The sequence below is a fragment of the Pseudorasbora parva genome, chromosome 23, assembly GCF_024679245.1.
Source record: "Pseudorasbora parva isolate DD20220531a chromosome 23, ASM2467924v1, whole genome shotgun sequence".
Classification (NCBI taxonomy): Eukaryota; Metazoa; Chordata; class Actinopteri; order Cypriniformes; family Gobionidae; genus Pseudorasbora; species Pseudorasbora parva.
Window position 1 is genome coordinate 9,113,556 of NC_090194.1, and position 20,116 is coordinate 9,133,671.

The following is a 20,116-nucleotide window of genomic DNA, read 5'->3' on the forward strand; positions in this document are numbered from 1 at the left end:
TTCCTTCATTTGTCTCTTTATCTAGCCGTCTTCCTTCTGTCTTAAAGCGCACACTGCAGTCCGTCTCAAATAAATACAGTGTGGCATCTTATCATAGCAGATAAATATTTAATCAGGATGCAAATACAGATAATTAGGGTGATTATGAGTCAGTGTGATCGAGTCTAATTGTTTTTGATACACCGCTTCCTCTCCGCGCTGAATTGCAATTCATTACGCAGACGGGCAAAAGTTATCAGAACAGACCGGTGGAATGTGGCCTCGTCACCGCTAATAGTGGACGACGGCTGTAATTAACCCAACACACACTGTCACCATAGTCACAATCTCGTTCAAACAAAGCCACTGCAGGGCCTTTTTAATGCATGTTTGTGTTTAACCTAGATTAGGTTGGAGAGTCATGCAATCACATTTGAATAAATGTCTCATTATCTCTAATAGTGTTGGCTTATGGTCGCATGTTATTGTCGGAAATTGTTTCAGGTTAAGACGATTACACAAAATGCTGGAGGAACGTACATGCTGATTGCTCTGACCTTGTCAGAGCTCGACAATCACAATTTTTTTTTCACAGCCCCGAGCAGGCCAGTAGTTTGACTTGCACTGGTGACATTTTAACACTGCCGGTGAGGCAAACATTTTTAAAATCTATTTATTTAATTAATCAATCAATTAATGTATTTGTTTTTTATTTATTTATTAATAACTCTTTCCCTGCCCAACACTACGCTAGGGGGTGCTATTACGCATTTTCTGAATGAGTCCAGAATCTTGTGATCGAAACACAGGCAAAGACAACTCAAAATAACAAGCGATCGTATGTAAGCAGATGCATATGTAAAATAACGTGATTATCAGCATTAAACATCATATAAATCCAAACTATCTAATGTTACTGGATGAAATGTCAACTCAGGACTAGATCTAGGACTGTTCAAGCATTAGGGATGTTGATGGACTCAATCTCCTCAATCTCCTGTCGAGCAGCGGGACTTTTATAATGAAGGAACACTGTTGCCGGCACTATTTCCGCTTTTCCGGTCATGAGTGTGAGGTTACGCAGCTATGTTTATTGACAGGCGACTCCCTAGAAGCGACCAAACACCTCCACATTTTCCCTATTTAAATACAGTTACACGAGTAGCTGAACGACCTAGTATGGTGACATAAAATAAAATGTGGTGCTTTTCTATGCAAATTAAAAGGGAGAACTATAATGTATGGCGGAATAGCACTTCTGTGAGTACTTTGACTTGGCGCAGTAAAAAGTCCTGGCTAAAACATCCTCCCTCAGATCTCCCCCTCCCCCCTATTGACAGATTTTTTTTTTTTGTATTATATATTTAGGCCTACTTAAACAGTATTTTCATATTACATTTTTTTTTTAATTTTTGTATATTTAAAGAAGTCATGTATTAATTTTTCTTCTAAAACAATTTGGAAGCATATATTTAATTGCAGATTTTAAAGAATTTTTTTTTTATTAATGAATTAATTCAGTATACTTTTTATTGATTCTTTTTTTTTTTTTTCATCATGGCAACTGTAAGCAGTAATGCTACAATGGCTAGCACGTGTACCAGCATGTTACTTTTAGTAATTCTGTCAGTACTAGTGGCTGACTGTCATACAATGTAATTAATAATCATGAGTAAAGCTCAGAAATGTTGGGGGTATTCATTTCATCTTCATCTTTAGTGCCATTTCTTTATTTCTTTTTTTCCCCCCAAAACACATCCATGAACCCTTCTCTCCTGAATGTCTTTCAGTTCAAGTACAGGACAAATACCCAATAATTGTATCAAAGTGGGAAATCAATAAATGTTGCTGAAGGCCTGGAAAAGGTTGTAAATCGATGAAGCAGAGAGGTGAGGGCCTCAGAGGGCATTTACATGGTCCCGAATACTCATGCCTGGTTTCTATTACCTTTAGACTTGATTGAGTATTGACATTGAATGTGTGTGTTCACTGCATATTTCCCCAATGAGTAGAGTAGATGAGTTTCAAATGGTTTCAAAGATATGAGCACATTTTTTATTATTTTATGTCACACACAATAAACATACAAACACACACGCCTGTGCTGATGACTGCTGGTGTTTTTAATGCATGCATTCATTAACTCTTTCCTGCATACATTCATTAACACTTTCCCCGCCATTGACAGAAATTTCAGTCATTTGTGAGACCGACCGGTGCTATGACACCTGAAAGAGTACTGAATCTCCTGATCAAAACACATGTGAAGAAAATGCACAAACAAGTGACGTTTGTAAGCAGATGCATAATGTAATGTAAGCATTTAACATAATGTACATGTATAATAAATCCAAACTGCCAAATGTTACTGAATAAAATGTCGACCCAGGACAAACTATTGGACTGTGCAAGCATTAGTGGTGTTGATGGACTCAGTCTACTCCATCTATTTTCTGAATACGATCTGGATGTAGTCTTTGACAAAAAATATGATTTTTCTAAACATTTTGCTCATAAAGTTGATTTTTTTTTTTTTAATAAAAAAAGAGATGCTCTGTTCTTTTTTCTGATTCATTATATTCCCAGATTTTCAAACAGTATTGTTTATTTATTTATTTTTGGTCCATGAAACTTTTGTGAAAATGCTCAAAAATGCTGGCGGGTAAAGAGTTAAAGTTTTGTAAACCATCATCTGAAATTGATTCCGACACATCTGTATTTGTTTCCAGAACTTAAAGCTTAAGAACTTTATAATGTAAGAAACATAGAGCCCTATCATACACCCGGCACAATGTGACGGCAAGTGTTCTTTGCATCAAGTTGTTTTAATAGCAAATGCACTAATGCCCATCTGTTCACCCATGGGCGTGCTGTTCTGAAAACGATGCGTTTTCAGATGCATTGGTGGTGCATTGCTATTTTGAGGCAACTGAAAATGACTGCGCTATTGACTTCAGGTTTTTGTTGGTCAATAGCACAGTAGTTTTCAGTTGCCTCAAAGTTGCTGCAGTATTTTTTGTGTTATTTGAAGGGCGCGTTACTAATATGCTTCTATAGGTGGTTGAACAACGTGTGTACACTGCTTATTACACACACACACACACACACATTCACAGCGATGTGCAGCAACACACAAACATATTTAAATATTACAAAGATAATGATTGCTTATTTATTTTAGAGAGTTTATTTTAGCTTCAACTTAAAGAAACAGCTGAGCAAAAAAAAAAAGTTCCATGTAAATGATGTCAGAAGTGTTATGTTATGGTGAAATATTCTTGTATGCATGCTCAGCACTTTCCAATTGGTCATTTTCATCCATTTGTCAGCCTTTTTCCCCCAGTTAAAACAAGCATCTATAGGGTGTCGTCTGATTTTATAATGCCATGACAACAATTTTGCATGATGCACAACAGATGGAAGTTCATTAACACCATTCTCAGTAGTCAACTGTCAGCTCATCATAAAAATCTCAATATACTGCTCTCTGCTGTAAGCCAAGTCATCATTCACATCAGGATTTATTTATTTCTATTTTTATTAAATTTTCTCTGACTGTTCCTTTATTTCTGTCCCGATTCCAGCATAGCAACGAGCTGAAACTGTTGTAATTGATCCAGATGTGTTATTTATAACACTGAAAGTATTTCAGATGGTTCTGAATTACAATTTTTCTAAAAAGTGTCTGTAGCTAGCTACATTCACATGGAAATTTAACGCCAATATCATAGCTAGCACATCTTACAACATTTGACAAAATTAAATATTGCCTGGAAGAGAATGTTCATGTAATTTTTTCCTTTTTGGTCTTTAACTCGGGCACAGTGTCATTCTGAGTGTCTTTCTTCTGAATAATTCCTTTGTTACTTCTTGCTTTGTTTGACATTATAAAACATCCTACTCTCACTTTTTTGACAGTTGCAATACTTAATTTAAAATGTTCTTCTCACAGATACATTGAAAATTATTATTACATGGATAATCAGCCCATCCTGGTGAATGAGTCAAAACACAGTCTTCATTGCCACTGTAACTATTTGGCTCTCCAGACGCCCAGAACCTGAAACTACAGATCAACATTAGATGTTCAGTGCTGCTTTCTCTGTGATATCATACTAACTGTGAGAATCATTTATTAGATATTAATCAGTTCAGTGATTTCTCACCTAGAGTTCAGTGAGCTGCCATCAACCCATTTCCATCTGCCCTCCACATCACTGTCAGTCAGACCAATCCAGACTTTAGTACGAGATAAAATCTGAGTAAAATCCTGAGAAAATTAAAAAGAAAATACACATTTGTCTTGCAACAACTTTTCATGAAACAATAACGCATTAAACCATAATAGTTCTATTAGTTAAAATTAGTTCCACTCACTTGTTCCTCTTTGTTGTTTATGATGATCAGATCTGCTCCTCTCTCTGTACAGTATCTTCTGCTCTCATTCCAGCTTTTCTTATCAGTGGAAATTAAGTAAAAACTTGATTGATAGAAAACCCATCCATCTGTAAACAAGCAATTTCAGCTATTAGCCCTTTATTTTCATCACACTGATCTACGAAACTTCTTTTTAACCAGCTGTTGTAAAACAAAACTTGGTCCTTTTTGTTTGTGACTCATAATTACCCATTTTCAACAGTTCATTTTTCATCCTTTGTTTAATCAGATCGCTGTTATTTAATGATAATTGCATGTTCCTAGTTAGTAGCTGGTCTCTCTCTTCTGTGAGGTTGGTGATCTTAGTTGCTAGCACTATGACAGTCAGCAGAAGAACACACAGCACCACCAAACACACCGCAACTGCTCTGGAGCTTCTGATCTTCACACTATCACGTCCTGAACACCACAAATATAAAGATGTTAATCACTCGTCTTACCCAAATGTGTGTGTGAAAAAAAAAAAGTTTCAGTACCTGTTAGGTTTCTCTTGGTGTCTGAGTTCTCAGCTGCTGTCCTTGCATTTAAACTGTTTATAGAATCAGCATTAACATAGATAGTCATCCCTTCTTTATCTCTGTCCATCCCATGTTCTCTGGGAATGTGCATATTGCCATAATAAGACATAATATTCTCACATTTAACTCCAGGAGAGTGAATTTAAGTTGATTCCTTAAGAGGATTGCTCCACTCTATACTTCTGCTTTTGAGCTTTTACTTTTAGGCCACAGTCAAGAACATGTGATATCCTGGAGGCTAAAACAAAATGCTGACTATTGACAAATAACTCTTTGTAATATCAAATCACTGGCAGATCAAGCTGGGTTTACCCAGTTTACCATGATGTGTTTTCGAATATTACCTTTTATGCAATGTGTACTGTAATATAGCTGTATGTGAATGTAAGCAATCTGCAAAGTTGTGAAGCCGAAAGTGTAAATATAGAAATAAGGTTTTTGTCTCTCAAAAAAAAAGAAAAAAAAAAAAGAATCGACTCAGCCTGAAGGATTCGTCATTAATTAAAATCCTACTTTTTGTGACTGCTACACATCTCTAGGAAACACATTTGCCTAATGCCCGATGGTCTTCATTGGCTGCCTGTGAACCACTTTTACTTTGACCCACCCTCAAACGCTGTAGCTGATGTTGTCTACATGTTGAAGGGATGTTTTTTTCTGTACCAAAAGCCAATTCTTTTGTAAACACTTCCAAATAATGAGGATATGAAGAGTTAAAATTACCATAGTGATGCAACAGCAGTATAACCTATTGATGATTGCTTCTCAGATCTCTGTGAGGTCTAAATGGGGTTTACGAAACGCTTATCCATTAAAGATGGGACCGTATCTACCCACTTTATTTGGACCAACTTGCTCCTCAGAATTACAACCTGTAAGTATGATTAATTATTGATGTTTATATTTTCTACTGGGTGATCAAAATGAGTAGTTACTTACAAAAATGTCTTAGATATTCTTTAACCCAGAAAACTACTGTATGAAAAATCAGTCAGGTGTTATCTTTGTGAGTGGGAGTGTATTATTGACTACTCTTTTCAAAGAATAAGTTAGAACTGTTGAAGTTATGCAATGTGTGGAGAACTAAGTGAAAGGTTCTACTGTTTTCTTTACCATCAACCTAGTCTCAGTCTCAGACGTCACGCCAATGAACCGCTGAACATCTGATTCATATGGCACACTTATCTGGAAACACTTCATGAGTTTCAAAGTCATCATCTGATTGGTTGAACTCTACGAGATGTAGAACACGAACAGCGTTGTGTACTTTAGCGGTCCGTCTGGAAACAAATGCCACGATTTTCAAAACTATGTGAAGTTCGCAGTTCCATTGTAAACTTAAACAATGTTTTTAAATGAATAATTTATGGATGCACGCCGGTTTGTTATTGCAGGGACATCGTCTTTACATTCCCCTAAATATGATGCGGAACAAAACAAACTGACTGGTTGTTACATGTCAGTCAAAAGTACTCTTGGGTGATCCTTGACCAATGAAAGCTGTAACAGAGTCCAGATCTTCTGACGTCACAGGGCTGTACACTAACTTTTTTCTTGAGGAGCACTTCACAATCTAATCCAGCAAACAAATTCCAATTATAACTTTCCTATTACAGGATGATATTTGTACTTTTAAATTAATATCCATGGGGCATTTTTACCATTATAAGAGCAATGTTTTCTAATCTTATTAAATGCATCATCTGTCAATTTCTTAAATTAAAATAGAAAGGTTGTTTTTAAAAAGTTAAATTAAACAATCATTTCAGTTAGAACAATTAGACACAATCAGACTGCTTGCAATCAAATGAGATACGCAAAAAAAGATCTGTCTTTACACAGCAGAAGTGGCACAGAAGCTCTATCTGAAGTAAGATTTAGACACATTTACATTGTGTTTAGGTTTATTTGAGGTTTGAAAAGGCAGGATATTGCAGCACAAAACACTGATATGTGTCAAACATAACATATACTCAGAAAAAAACATTATATACCTAGTTTAAACCAAGCTAATAATCCAAAAATCACATAATTCTGACATAATATTATCATTAACTTCTGAGAGTACAGCACAAAAGTTCTGATAGTACAGCACAAATGCACACACACAAAAGAAGCAGAACTGGACTTCATACAATCAAACACCTATGCATTTAATGCAGCTCATGGGTTAATGTTGTATGAATATTTTAAATATAAGTTTTTGAATTTAGAAATATGTACAAACTAAACTTTAAAAGTTTAATATTTTTAATAAAAAGTCCATGCAAAGTATAAATATGAAAATAAAACCGCCAGTAGATGACAGCAAGTCATTCAGTCAATAGTTCAAAACACAAGATTCATTTGAATCGAATCGCTTGGAAAGCGTTCAAAGGGGTCTTACAATGAATGCTGATAACTTGCAACTCAATTACTGTTGTCACGGTACCGACTTCAGATCCCCATTATATCTGCTGGAAGAGGCTGCTTTCAAACGCTACTGTGCAAGCGTTCGATGAAGAGTGCCAAAGATTTGAAGCATTGATCATGTAGCAAATCACAGACATAATATATTCAGACACTTTCAACATTTTCTCACATTATCACAGTTTATTCGCTATAGTTTAGAAAATGGTAACGAGTTAAACTGTCAGAACAAATTTATCTTGATAATGTCAGATAACTTTGATTGAAAGGTATGTAATAAATTACAGTCAACCAATCAGCTGGCAGCTGTTAACTTTAAGTACACAATTAGATAATACCAATTTAGGACAACCAATTGCCAAGCAATGTTTATTTTTTGTTCAGGCTGTGGTGTAAAAGTTTGCATTAGTAATTTAAGAAGAAAAAAAACACTGAAGCAAAACATGGTCGGGTCAAAGTGTCTAAATAATTTTGGTCCCAAGTTTGCATCAATTTTACTGGTAGTCCACTGTATGAAGAATAATTGGGGATAATATGTCACAGTTTACTTTATTTTGCTATCATCACTTACATACATGAACAATAGTGTCCTGCACCCACTGGTTTGACTATATGTTGAGCGTGAACACGATGAGAAGTCAGAGTTGTTTAAGAAACTGTTCAACAGCACTCAAAATGCTAGTGGGAGAGGCTGGTGTTGCACCATTTTTAATGTTTAAATACGGACATGGTACAGAAGTCGGTACCCATGACGATAGGGTCTTCCTGATGAACCACGTGTACAGGCGATTGCTCCTTATGTCGTGACACAGTAAGGCCACGTTCACACTGCAAGCCTTAGAGTTCAATTCCGATGTATTGCTCAGATCCAATTTGTTTTTGTATAGTGGTCAGTCTCATTGAACAAGCTCTTCTCATAACCTCTGTTATTGAACAAACTGCTTATGCTTTTATTAGGCATATTTCTTGGTTTTCATAAGTTTATGTTTTTGCTATGCAATGAAACAATTGAAACAGAAAATGATTGATGCTTTCAAACCAGGAGCAAGCTGAATCCTTGTAACGAATCCATTCAATAGTAATAAGGATTTAAATATTCTTTAAATATTGAATGCTCAATATAATGCTCTTATAACCAATTACAGATCAACGGTTATAAGTACAAACCAACAATAGTTCTAATTTTTGTAATTTATTAGTACATTTTTTATTCTTTTTTTTATTTATTTTTAATACTAAATTACAAATTGCCTAACAAAAAGTTCTTTTCAGAATGTCATATTGTGAGCTTTAGTGCTGTCAATGAATTTTTCTTTACATGTTAGCCAGAAATTTTGCGCTACTTGATTATGAAACTTATTTGACTGCTGTCTTGCTTGATTGTACATGTTGTTTTTTTTTCAAAAGCCCTAATATCTTTTAGTGATTCATTTTTTTTTTATCTTTATCTTTATCGTTATCTTTAAGTCACACTTTTAACCTGGTGTGCTAAAACACTTGAGGAAGTGAAACTAAGTGGTTTTTGTCTGTGATATATTTTCTCACATATGATACTGTACCACAGCATTTTTTTTATTTTAGGCTCATGTCAGGACTCAGACGGCCAATTGGTTAAAAGAAGACCGATGCCAGTTGCCATTATCGAGATGTACACAGGTTTCAGGTCTTGTTTCTCTGGAAATAAAGATTTAGCCGTTAGCCTAGCGTTAACATCAGTCTGTTGTTCCTGGTGTGAGGCTGCAGACTCTTAATCTGATATCGGAAGTATAACAGTTTTATTATAAATGTTGAGTTCTTGATTATTAAATTTATTTGCTTAATTATTTAATAATAAAGAATGTTTATTACAAAAGAACTTTTAGTTTACAAAAAAAGTACAACTATATTTTTTACAAAGACAAGTACAACTACTTTACCTACTTCCTATTAGCGATCACATTACAGATTTTATTTCAAGATGCTTTTCTCTCACATACCCATTTAAAAACCTCATTACATGGATAATTGTACCACCCTGATGAAGACAACATAGCACAGTTACCACCATCGCTCTTAGGCTGTCCAGATGCCCAGGACCTGAAACTACAGATCAGCATTAGATGTTCAGTGATGATTTCTAACTGTGAGAATCATTTATTAGATATGAATCAGTTTAGTGTTTTCTCACCCAGAGGTCATGTTGGTGCCATCAACCCATTTCCATCTGCTCTCCACATCACTGTAAGTCAGACCAATCCAGATTCCAGCTTCAGTTTGAAAAAACTCCTAGAATAAAATCATTTTGCAATATGTCAACTAAAAAAATTCTCAATACGAACAAACAACTACTGTATGGATCTAAATCAATCATTCATTCAATAGTCTATTTTCCACTGCATAACGTTAAATGTAACGTTATGTAACATTGTTTACAAGCTGCTTTATTCACTTTTGAAACACTGATTGGGCAGTTACATGAGACACGATACTTTTTAGAAAGTTGTACTTTTTTTCTTTTACCAGTTACCTTCTAATGTTTGTTTGGGTTATTTTGTGATGGAAGAGATGTTTGGTTCAAGTGTGCTTCCGATTTACTTGATCTGCCAAAACAGTATTTAATGTTTGAATTTCATTATAAACTTTACCCCTTAACAAATTTGAAAGCTGATACTTTTAGTAATTTAGCACATTGTTTGTCTTCTTTGTTCCGCAATGTTTTTTTTCAAGTGTCCGTTGCATGAATCTCATGCTGAATGTGTAAGAGTTGGAAGCCCTGCTTCACAAATCTAGCTAGATCTCAAAATGAGCATGACAGAAGCAACTTAAAGTTATAGCTTCGGTGTTTCTATTTGACTAATGTTTTACAATAAATAAATGTTACGGTGACAGAAATTTGTGTCAGGAGTGAACATCAGTCATGCTAAATCAATCTGGTATTTGCCATTTCACATAAAAAGAGAATGTATTCAGTGGAAACATAGCTAATGCTTCACTCACTTGTTCCTCTTTCTTGTTTATGATGATCAGATCAGCTCCTCTCTTCACACAGTCGTCTTTGCTATGACTCCAGTTCTCCGTGTCAGAGGAAATGTAGTATAAACCGGATTGATAGCACTTCCATCCATCTGGTAACACAACACATTTGAGTTTTGTTCTTGTCCACACTGAACTGAAACTTACTAATAACAGCTTGTATACACAAAATAAACACTGCATCTTTTTAATACTAAACATTAGTGTTGTTTTAGTGAAGTTCAGGAGTACCTATTTTAAGCTGTTTTATCTCCTCCTTTAGCTGGTCATTTTCTTTAGTTATGTTGTTATTTTTATTCACCAATTCATCCTTGGTTTTTAACAAGCCTGGGATCTCACTACGTAGCTTCTGCCTATGTTTGATGTAGTCTCCCTCTTTGTTTTCATACTCATCAAACTTTGTTCTGAGTTCAAGACCGAGCAGTATGATCGCCTCAACCAGAAGAACACACTGCAGCACCAGACACACTGTAGCTTTTTTGTATCTTCTGTTCTTCACAAAATCAATTCCTGAACACCACAGACATGAAGATAAATGGTTCATATTACTCACATGACTAAAATGTGTGTGTTAGTTGGTGTTATAATGAAATAAATATCAATACCTGTGCTGTTCCTCTTGCACATTTTTAGTCGTTTAGAGTCAGATTGTGAAAGTTCCTCGCGTGTGGTCAAACACTGCTGTGTACTGATGCTTTTAGAGTACAACTTTAACCACACCACTGTGACCGCACCGAGCAGTCATTTCCAGCTTATATAAGAATGTCTTGCAGATAGATAAGGATTCATGAGAAAGCATGTTTGTACACTCACTAGCCTCACCAGACAGAATTTATAAGGGTCCTTGATTATGATTTCACTTTTGTAACTTTTGTTAGTGTCATTTATAAAAACGTATATGTATATATATATATATATATATATATATATATATATATATATATATATATATAATATTCAATGTAAACAGCAATTGATTTAATGGAGTGTATCTCTGGTAACAAAGTCGAGTTGAGGATCGCGCTGCCTGTCTCTTTGTGAGAGACATTCGTGGAGAAATCAAAACAAATAAGCAGCACTATAAACTCACAGAAGAAACATACTGGGTTAAAATATTATTTATTTATAATTTATGATATTGTTAATAACACAAGTCAAGTAAGGGAGCTGTTTTGCTGAACATTATCACTAATACAAATACATAGCAATCGTGAATTGTGGTCTTTTGGAGTCCATTATGCTCGTGCTCGTTGCTTGTGTGGATGGCACGACACTACTGTGTACTGATGCTTTTAGAAGCTGAACATTAACTACACCACTGTGACCACACTGAGCAGTCATATCCTGTCAGCTTATATATAAAAAAATGTTTTGGTGATTGATACAGATCAAAGTTTTTTTTTTTTTTTTTTTTTTTTTTTTTTTGTACTAGACAAATTTAAAGTTATCCCTTAAATATTAGTGCCATTTAAATTTCTTAAAATTTTTATAGATTATAAATGTCTTTTTCCTATGACTCCTATGAATAAGGCATTAATATGTGTTAATAAACAGCCAATATGCTAGTTAAATGCAAGATAATAAGCAACTATAGTTTATAGTGGGATTGAAAAAAAGAAAGAAAAAAAAGTTTGTTTTTTTCTGATTTGTTTAATACTTTTTTGTTTACTAAATTATATATATATATATATATGCACATGTATGTATGTATGTATGTATGTATATGTTATTGTTAATTTATTTTTATAATAAGTAATTTGATGTGTGTATTCAAGAGATGTTATGATGTTAGATGATGCAGTGAGATCCAGGCAGATGAGCAATGATAATGTCAGAGATCACATTTGAATAAGGAATAACACATTTATTAAGTAAAAATTTTAAATGATAAAGACAACAAATTAAGTAAATATGAAAATTATAATAGCAAATAGATTTAAACAAAAATAAGATTTGTTTAAAATAGTATATAATTAAAGTGTTTTATAGAACAGATAAAGATTGTGAAGACCAGAGTATAGAGAAAGAAGAACACAAAAGAAAACATATTTGCAGAATGAAAAAAGCAGAAGTGAAAAACAAAATAAGAGCAATAAATATATAAAAGAAGCTTACATCATCCTAAGCCTATTTTTGGTATGATAGAAAAAGGTCAAACAGAGTTATCCATGTCATAGTTGGTGTAACGACTAGGTCAGCATAACGGTCAGATGTCAAAGATAGATGACAATGCAAGCTTTTTAGAACAAAGACAGCGAAGCAAGCGCTTTCAAATATCATATCTTGTTGTGAAAACACTGTTTCTGGAAAAGAAAACCTTCTGTGAATTACTAATTCTGAGAAACATGATCTTTGATCACGATTGTTTGGAAATTGTCCAATATCTATCAAAATACATGTAACTAATATATATACACGTGACACTAACATTTTCTTCTTAGATAATACTACATGAATAAAAGTTAATTAGAGTAAAAGATAAACATAAACGGGTATCAATAATGTAATTAAATACTGTTTTTGAAAACTTGTTTCAGAAAAGGTGTGTGATGTTCCTATGGCAATATGAGTTGTGAAATATTCTTCTCACAGATCCATTGAGAAGCTCTATCACATGGATGATCAATCCACCCCAATAAATGTGTCCACCTTCGGTCATGAACCACAGACAGAGCACAGTCCTCTGATGAACCTCCATTAGGATCTCCAGACGCCCAGAAGCTGAAACTACAGATCAGCATCAGATGTTCAGTGATGATTTCTGTGTGATATCATACTAACTGTGAGAATCATTTATTAGATATTAATCAGTTCAGTGATTTCTCACTCAGAGGTCAGTGAGCTGCCATCAACCCATTTCCATCTGCCCTCCACATCACGGTCAGTCAGACCAATCCAGACTGAAGTACCATCAGATATGTTCTTAACAAAATCCTGAGCAGATGAAACAGTTCCACATTTATATCATAAACAGACAATAGACATTTCATCTGACCATCTCTCATTTAGCTTCTGAACACCATAAATGCACATCAATCTCTCACTCACTTGTTCCTCTTTGTTGTTTATGATGATCAGATCTGCTCCTCTCGCTGTACAGTCTTGCCTGCTCTCAGTCCAGCTCTTCTCTTCAGTAGAGATGATGTAAAGACTAGATTGATAGCACTTCCATTTATCTGTACGCAATCGATACAGCAGTTAGCTTTTTGTTCCCATTGACAATGACTGACACAGCTTATTTATAACCGTTTGTCCAAAACATATATACTATATTCTGTTAATATTGAATAGTTGTGTAGTTTGTAGTTTTATTACCCATTTGATGTTGCCACAGCTCCTTCTCTAAATTTTGTTTTTCTGAAATCAGGGCTTTATTAGAATTTAATAACTCCTCAATATTTTGATCCAGGTTTGATTTTGTGTAATCTAACAGTTGTTTCTCTTCTGTGAGGTTTTTGTACTTGATGTATATCTCATCAACAATTTGACTGAGTTCGACACCCAGCACTATGACCGCAGTCAGCAGAAGAACACACAGCACCACCAAACACACTGGAACTGCTCTGGAGCTTCTGATCTTCACACAGACACTTCCTGTAGATCACCGATATGAATATAAATATTTCGTAAAAACACTTGTTAAACTGAAATGTTCATGTTATGTTTATGTTGGTTATGTTACTATAATGAAATGAGTCTTAGTACCTGTGTGTTGAGGTGTTTGATGTGTCGCAGTGTCTGAGTTCACAGTTTCTGTCCTGACATGGCGGTTTCTAGCATCTCTGTTTGCATCAGTGTTCGTCTCCTTATCAACTTCTCTGTCTAGCTCTCGTATCTCAGTGCTTCTATTGACGTGAGTCCTCTTGCTGATATTCGGTCTTTTGGAGTCCATTATGCTCGTGCTCGTGCTCGTTGCTTGTGTGGATGGCACGACACTACTGTGTACTGATGCTTTTAGAAGCTGAACATTAACTACACCACTGTGACCACACTGAGCAGTCATATCCTGTCAGCTTATATATAAAAAAATGTTTTTGTGATTGATACAGATCAAAGTTTTTTTTTTTTTTTTCGTAGAATACTAGACAAACTTAAAGTTATCCCTTAAGTATTTGTTGCATTTAAATTTCTTACCATTTTATAGATTATATGTATTTTTTAATATTTAATTTTATTATGGTGATAATCATATATATGCACACTTATTGCCTAAACCACATATTAATGTTTAATTTTTTTTTTATGTAAACGAAAAGAGGCAGGGTTGTGTTTTATATTTTGTTTATTATAAATATATGCAGTGAAGATAGTTCATATGTGTTGCCTGAACTACATTTGTGTGGCTATTAATGTTTCTTAATTAAATAAAAAGAGGCAGAGTGGTGTTTTATGACATTTTCGTTTTATTGTAGCCTAAAATATATAGAGTGAGAGCGGACTTGTGTCTTACCTTCTTCGGGAATTTGTTCTCCCGGGTCGAACTTGATCGCGAGACAGGCGGAAGTACTGGCCGTCATCCAGACACAGCTCCTGGAGCACCTTGAATGTGCGTCTGTTCTGCTTCAAACGCTCGTTTTATACACGCATCCAATTCGCTGTGGACGTGCGAGTGGATTCAAAATGTTCCAAATAAGAATTGGGCGCTCTGTTCACATTCGGTGTGAACGCAGCCTCTCCTCGCCAAACACATTAAGGCCCCGATCACACAGAACGCAAGGCGCACAGCACTGCTTTTTTTTGGTTGGCATTTTCTCATTGAAAAAAGAGCAGTGCGCTGCGTTTTTTTTTTTTTAAAAACTTTCTAGGTAACCCCCGAATCAGCTCTCCCGTCAGTCAAATCAAGGTAACGGTCAACACAACAGAAGGCCCTCCTCTCAATTCATTCGATTGGACAACAGAAAATAAACGCGATGACGTCGGGCGCTTCATGCGCTTTGAACGCTCCTTCAAAAAACGCGAGGCGCAGCAGGCGGTTAAAACGCGAGGCGTCCAGGGCACATATGCAATAAGCATAACGCTGTCTGCCGACAGAAATCCATTCAAAAAAGGCGCGCCTCGCTACAAAAACGCGTTCTGTGTGATCCGGCCCTAACACTGAGAACAAGATATGCCTCATATTTTCTGCATTTAGCTTTGAATGACCAGCACCTGCCTGGGATGTCTGTGAGACATGTCTGTCTACTGTTTTGTCTCTTGCCTTTTATAAACCGATCCATCTTCCATGCAACATCAGTTAACTTGCAGTTTTTTTTGTGTTTTTTTACGTCCCACGCCTTCCCTGCAGTACCTCTCCGCCCCCCTTAGGGGGTGCGGCCCACACTTTGAGAACCACTGCTTTAAACAGAACGTCTCAAATGGAGATTGATTAAATGCATCCTACTTGTTTATTGGTGTTTTCAGATCATCTACGCATAAGAGAGAAACCTGTATACTATCCGGTGTTTTACCTAAACATGTCCAATCTGGCAACCATATACACGCAAGCTCTCTCTCCCGCACGGATGATCTGAAAACATCAATAAACAAGTAAAATGCATTTTATCAATCTCCATTTGAGATGTTCTGCTTAGTGTCATTCAGCCTATATTTTAGACTTGTGTTTATTCGTCACCGATATTGCATGCTTATATAATGTTTGTCACAATGTAAGCTATGCAGTGACTGTGATGTAGCCTAATCTGAAATACAAGCATGCAAAAACATCATAGGAAACACCATACTTCAGTTCTCAAAAATATAAATATATAACTTATATTTTTACAAAATGAAAAGCCTTCATCGTTTTAACTTGTATGGTGAAAAAGGTGACGTTTGATAGAAGGATCGAGTGAATGATCTGTAAGCAAAGTATCTATCGTTGTATTTTGTAAAAATAACATTAACCTTTGTCATTAGACACACTATTTAGTTTTGTATGGTACTTGGAGTTTCCTGTTGTTACTGTACTACCATCTTGCGTTATCTAGACAATGCTGTCTTTCTAAGAAACTTTCAATTTAATCAGAAATTGTTTAAACAATCAATAAGTGATTGTTAATAAAATAATATATAAAGCGAATAAAATCACTACTTACTGCTTGCAGGAATACAGTTGTAATTGCCCCTTCAGTTTAAGACGCTGAGCGAAGCTTGCTTGAAATGGGCCGAACAAATGAACCATCTTGAATTAAATTGTTGTGGTATCGGATTATAAACATTAAGCATGACTGTTGACATTTTTTATCTGTGGGAAGGGTAGAAAAGTCCTCACGTCTCCTGAACAACCTGGAACATGACGTGTGTCCATGCGAGCAGCTTGTTTATCTGATGATTCGGCTTCCGCCTGACAATGAACATGTTTGGACAGATGCAAATGTTGGGGGCGTGCATATAAATGATCCCCAATGTTTGCGTCACAGTTGGGTTTATGTTGAGAATCACTTTTTTTCCATAGTGTTTTTGATTTACGCAATTTTTTTGTGTAAGGACATGGCGTATAAGCAGATTGCGGTTATATCTGCGGTTTAGGTGGGTAAACATCCCAAAAATTGAGGGTGGATGAGAGAAATCCAATCTCCAAGAAGCTTTTCTCCACTATTAATCAAAACCTCAAACCACAATCTCACGCTTTTTCAGAAGCCAGGTCCTTCCAACATCTCTGCTGCTTCATTATCATCACACATTGTGAGGTTGAGGACATCATCAGAAAAATGAAACCATCCACCTGTGCACTGGATCCTTTTCCCAAAGCCTTGGTAAAATCTAACCTCTGTGTCTTAAGTCCCTTAAACCAAGATTATTAAAAATTCCCTCCAGGCTGGTCATGTTCCTTCATCTCTAAAAACTGCTATCATCAGACAACTTCTTAAAAAACCCGCTTTAGACCCAGATGTTGTTGACAACCACAGGCCCATCTCCAACCTCCCATACCTCTCTAAGGTGCTGGAAAAAGTTGTTGCTGCACAGCTTCAGGTCCATGTGGAGCAAAACAATCTATATGAGAAATTTCAGTCTGGTTTCCGCTCAGGACACAGCACAGAAACAGCTTTGTTCAGGGTCACAAGCAATCTATTGATGGCGGCAGATGTTGGTTCCCCATCCCTTCTCATTCTCCTGGACTTAACTGCAGCTTTCGATACTGTTGATCATAACATCCTCCTTCACCGTTTACATTCCACCATCAGACTTTCTGACTCGGTCCACAACTGGTTTTCTTCTTATCTCACTGGAAGAACTGAATATGTTGCGTTGGGAGAAGCTACATCCCTATCACACAATGTCACCTGCGGTGTCCCTCAAGGCTCTGTGCTCGGACCCACCCTGTTCATCCTCTACATGCTCCCCCTTGGCCGTGTCATCAGCCAGCATGGGATTTCTTTTCATTGCTATGCTGATGACACTCAATTTTACCTTAGGATTAGTTCATCTCCCTCTGCTGACCTCACGCCATCCATTTTGATCACTTGCCTGGATGAGATAAAGGTGTGGATGAAGCAAAAAAAACTTTCTGCAGCTAAACAGCTCCAAGACTGAAGCTATCCTAGTCGGCACTCCAATTTAGGTCCGGAAATCCGTTATCACCAGCATTGCGTTCTCTGATCAGGTCATTCCACTTTCCACTTCAGTCACCAATTTAGGGGTCAGAATAGAATCGCAGCTTACTTTTGAAGCTCACATCAAACACCTGTGTAAGACCTCCTTCTTCCACCTCAGAAACATTGCCAAACTTCGTCCCATACTAACATAGATGTGGAGAAGCTTGTCCCCGCCTTTTGTCTCTTACAGACTGGAATTCTGCAATACCCTCCTTATCGGCATCCCTAGCAAAAATCTCCAGAGGCTGCAGTGTATTCAGAACAGCGCTGCTAGGATTCTAATGAGGGTGCGCAAATACAACCATATCACCCCCATTCTAAAATCACTCCACTGGCTTCCTGTGTCGTTCAGGATCGAGTATATGCTTCATCACCTTCTTTAGGAAAAAAGTTGAGACCATCCACTCTCTCCTTTCCAGCACTGCTGCTCTATCTGTCCCTACTGCCGACCCACAGCCTGGGACCTTCCAGCCTCTCTGTTGTTTTCCTGAAATCTCTAAGCAACAAGTTGAGGACATCATCAGCAGGATGAAAGCTTCCACCTGTATGCTGGACCCTTTACCCACAGCTTTGGTGAAAACACACATCAGCTCTCTTAGTCCCTTAATAACCAAAGTCATCAACCATTCTCTACGTACTGGTCATGTTCCATCTGCTCTTAAAACTGCTGTCATCAAACCCCTTCTGAAAAACCCCACTTCAGACCCTGAAGTTCTTGCAAACTACAGGCCTATTTCCAACCTTCCATTCTTGTCCAAAGTTCTAGAAAAGGTTGTTGCTGCCCATCTTCAGGATCATCTAAATTCAAACTCCCTTTTTGAAAAATTTCAGTCTGGTTTCCGTTCCGCTCATAGTTCTGAAACAGCCCTGATCAGGGTCACAAATGACCTGTTGATGGCAGCTGATACCGGCACACCATCGCTGCTCATTTTACTGGATTTATCTGCTGCTTTTGACACGGTTGATCACAATATCCTCCTTCAGCGTCTCGATCATTCTATCGGACTCTCTGACACTGCTTTGAGCTGGCTCCAGTCATACCTGTCTGGAAGAACAGAGTATGTTTCCTTAGGAGGTGTAAAGTCTCAGACGCATACAGTAACTTGTGGTGTTCCGCGAGGGTCGGTCCTCGGCCCGATTTTGTTCACCATTTATACTCTTCCCCTTGGCCACATAATCAACAGGCATGGAATATCATTTCATTGCTATGCCGATGACACTCAGCTATATATAAAAACCAACCTCACTTCATCTACAGCCACTCTGTCATCTCTGAGCTCCTGTCTTGAGGATATTGAGGCATGGATGAAGGCAAACTTCCTACAGCTAAATAGCTCCAAAACAGAAGCTATTTTAGTGGGTACACCACACCAGGTCCAGTCATCACCTATAACGCACATCACCTTCTCTGGTCAAAACATTCCAATTTCATCGACAGTCACTAACCTGGGAGTAAGATTTGATGCTCAACTCACATTTGAAGCCCACATACAACATCTGTGTAAGATCTCCTTCTATCATCTCAGGAACATTGCTAAACTCCGTCCCACACTTGGTCTGTCAGATGCTGAAAAACTTGTCCATGCTTTTATTTCATCCAGGCTGGACTACAGCAACGCTCTCTTTTTTGGGATTCCTGGCAAAAGTCTACAAAAATTACAATACATTCAGAACAGTGCTGCCAGGATCCTAATGAGGATAAGAAAATATGACCATATCACACCCATCCTTTACTCGCTCCACTGGCTCCCTGTTTCATACAGGATTAATTATAAAATCATCTTACTTACCCATCAATGCATCCACGGAAACGCACCCCCCTACTTAAAGGAACTACTCGTCGCAACACAAAACTCTTCACGCAACCTCCGTTCTGGAAATAAAGCCCTTCTTCAACCATCCACAACTAAGCTCCGCACAATGGGGGATCGAGCCTTCTGCTCAGCCGCACCGCGTCTTTGGAATTCCCTTCCTGAAAACATAAGGGCTCCTCAAGCCATAGACTCTTTTAAGAAAGAACTAAAAACCTTTCTTTTTAAACAAGCATTTTTTACTTTTTGCTAATTCATTTTTTTTTATTTTTTTTATTTTTTTATGTGTAGCACTTTGGGATTGTTTTTAACTATGAAAAGGGCTTTACAAATAAAATATATTATTATTATTATTATTATTATAAGATCTATCTCC

The 20,116-nt window shown here is 36.8% G+C and overlaps 4 protein-coding genes across 10 annotated transcripts in view; 1 reads left to right on the forward strand and 3 right to left on the reverse strand.

The window, feature by feature from the left end:
• Positions 1–20,116, forward strand: part of cadm2a (cell adhesion molecule 2a) — a 604,121-nt gene that overhangs the window by 294,199 nt on the left and 289,806 nt on the right. The window lies entirely within an intron of this gene.
• Positions 2,960–5,244, reverse strand: LOC137062721 (hepatic lectin-like). Its single transcript, XM_067433615.1, has 5 exons — positions 4,893–5,244; positions 4,606–4,815; positions 4,357–4,484; positions 4,146–4,249; positions 2,960–4,045 (listed from the first exon to the last, which is right to left on the reverse strand). Exons 1-5 carry the CDS (start codon positions 5,041–5,043, stop codon positions 3,907–3,909), a joined length of 732 nt encoding a protein of 243 aa, XP_067289716.1. The 5' UTR covers positions 5,044–5,244; the 3' UTR covers positions 2,960–3,906.
• Positions 8,783–11,038, reverse strand: LOC137063029 (C-type lectin domain family 4 member A). Its single transcript, XM_067434035.1, has 4 exons — positions 10,961–11,038; positions 10,587–10,865; positions 10,320–10,447; positions 8,783–9,608 (listed from the first exon to the last, which is right to left on the reverse strand). The coding sequence occupies exons 1-4, from the start codon at positions 10,980–10,982 to the stop codon at positions 9,507–9,509; spliced, it is 531 nt and encodes a 176-aa protein (XP_067290136.1). The 5' UTR covers positions 10,983–11,038; the 3' UTR covers positions 8,783–9,506.
• LOC137063128 (C-type lectin domain family 4 member A-like) lies at positions 13,179–14,280 on the reverse strand. The gene is made up of 4 exons (XM_067434206.1): positions 14,061–14,280; positions 13,671–13,949; positions 13,404–13,552; positions 13,179–13,289 (listed from the first exon to the last, which is right to left on the reverse strand). Exons 1-4 carry the CDS (start codon positions 14,245–14,247, stop codon positions 13,179–13,181), a joined length of 726 nt encoding a protein of 241 aa, XP_067290307.1. The 5' UTR covers positions 14,248–14,280.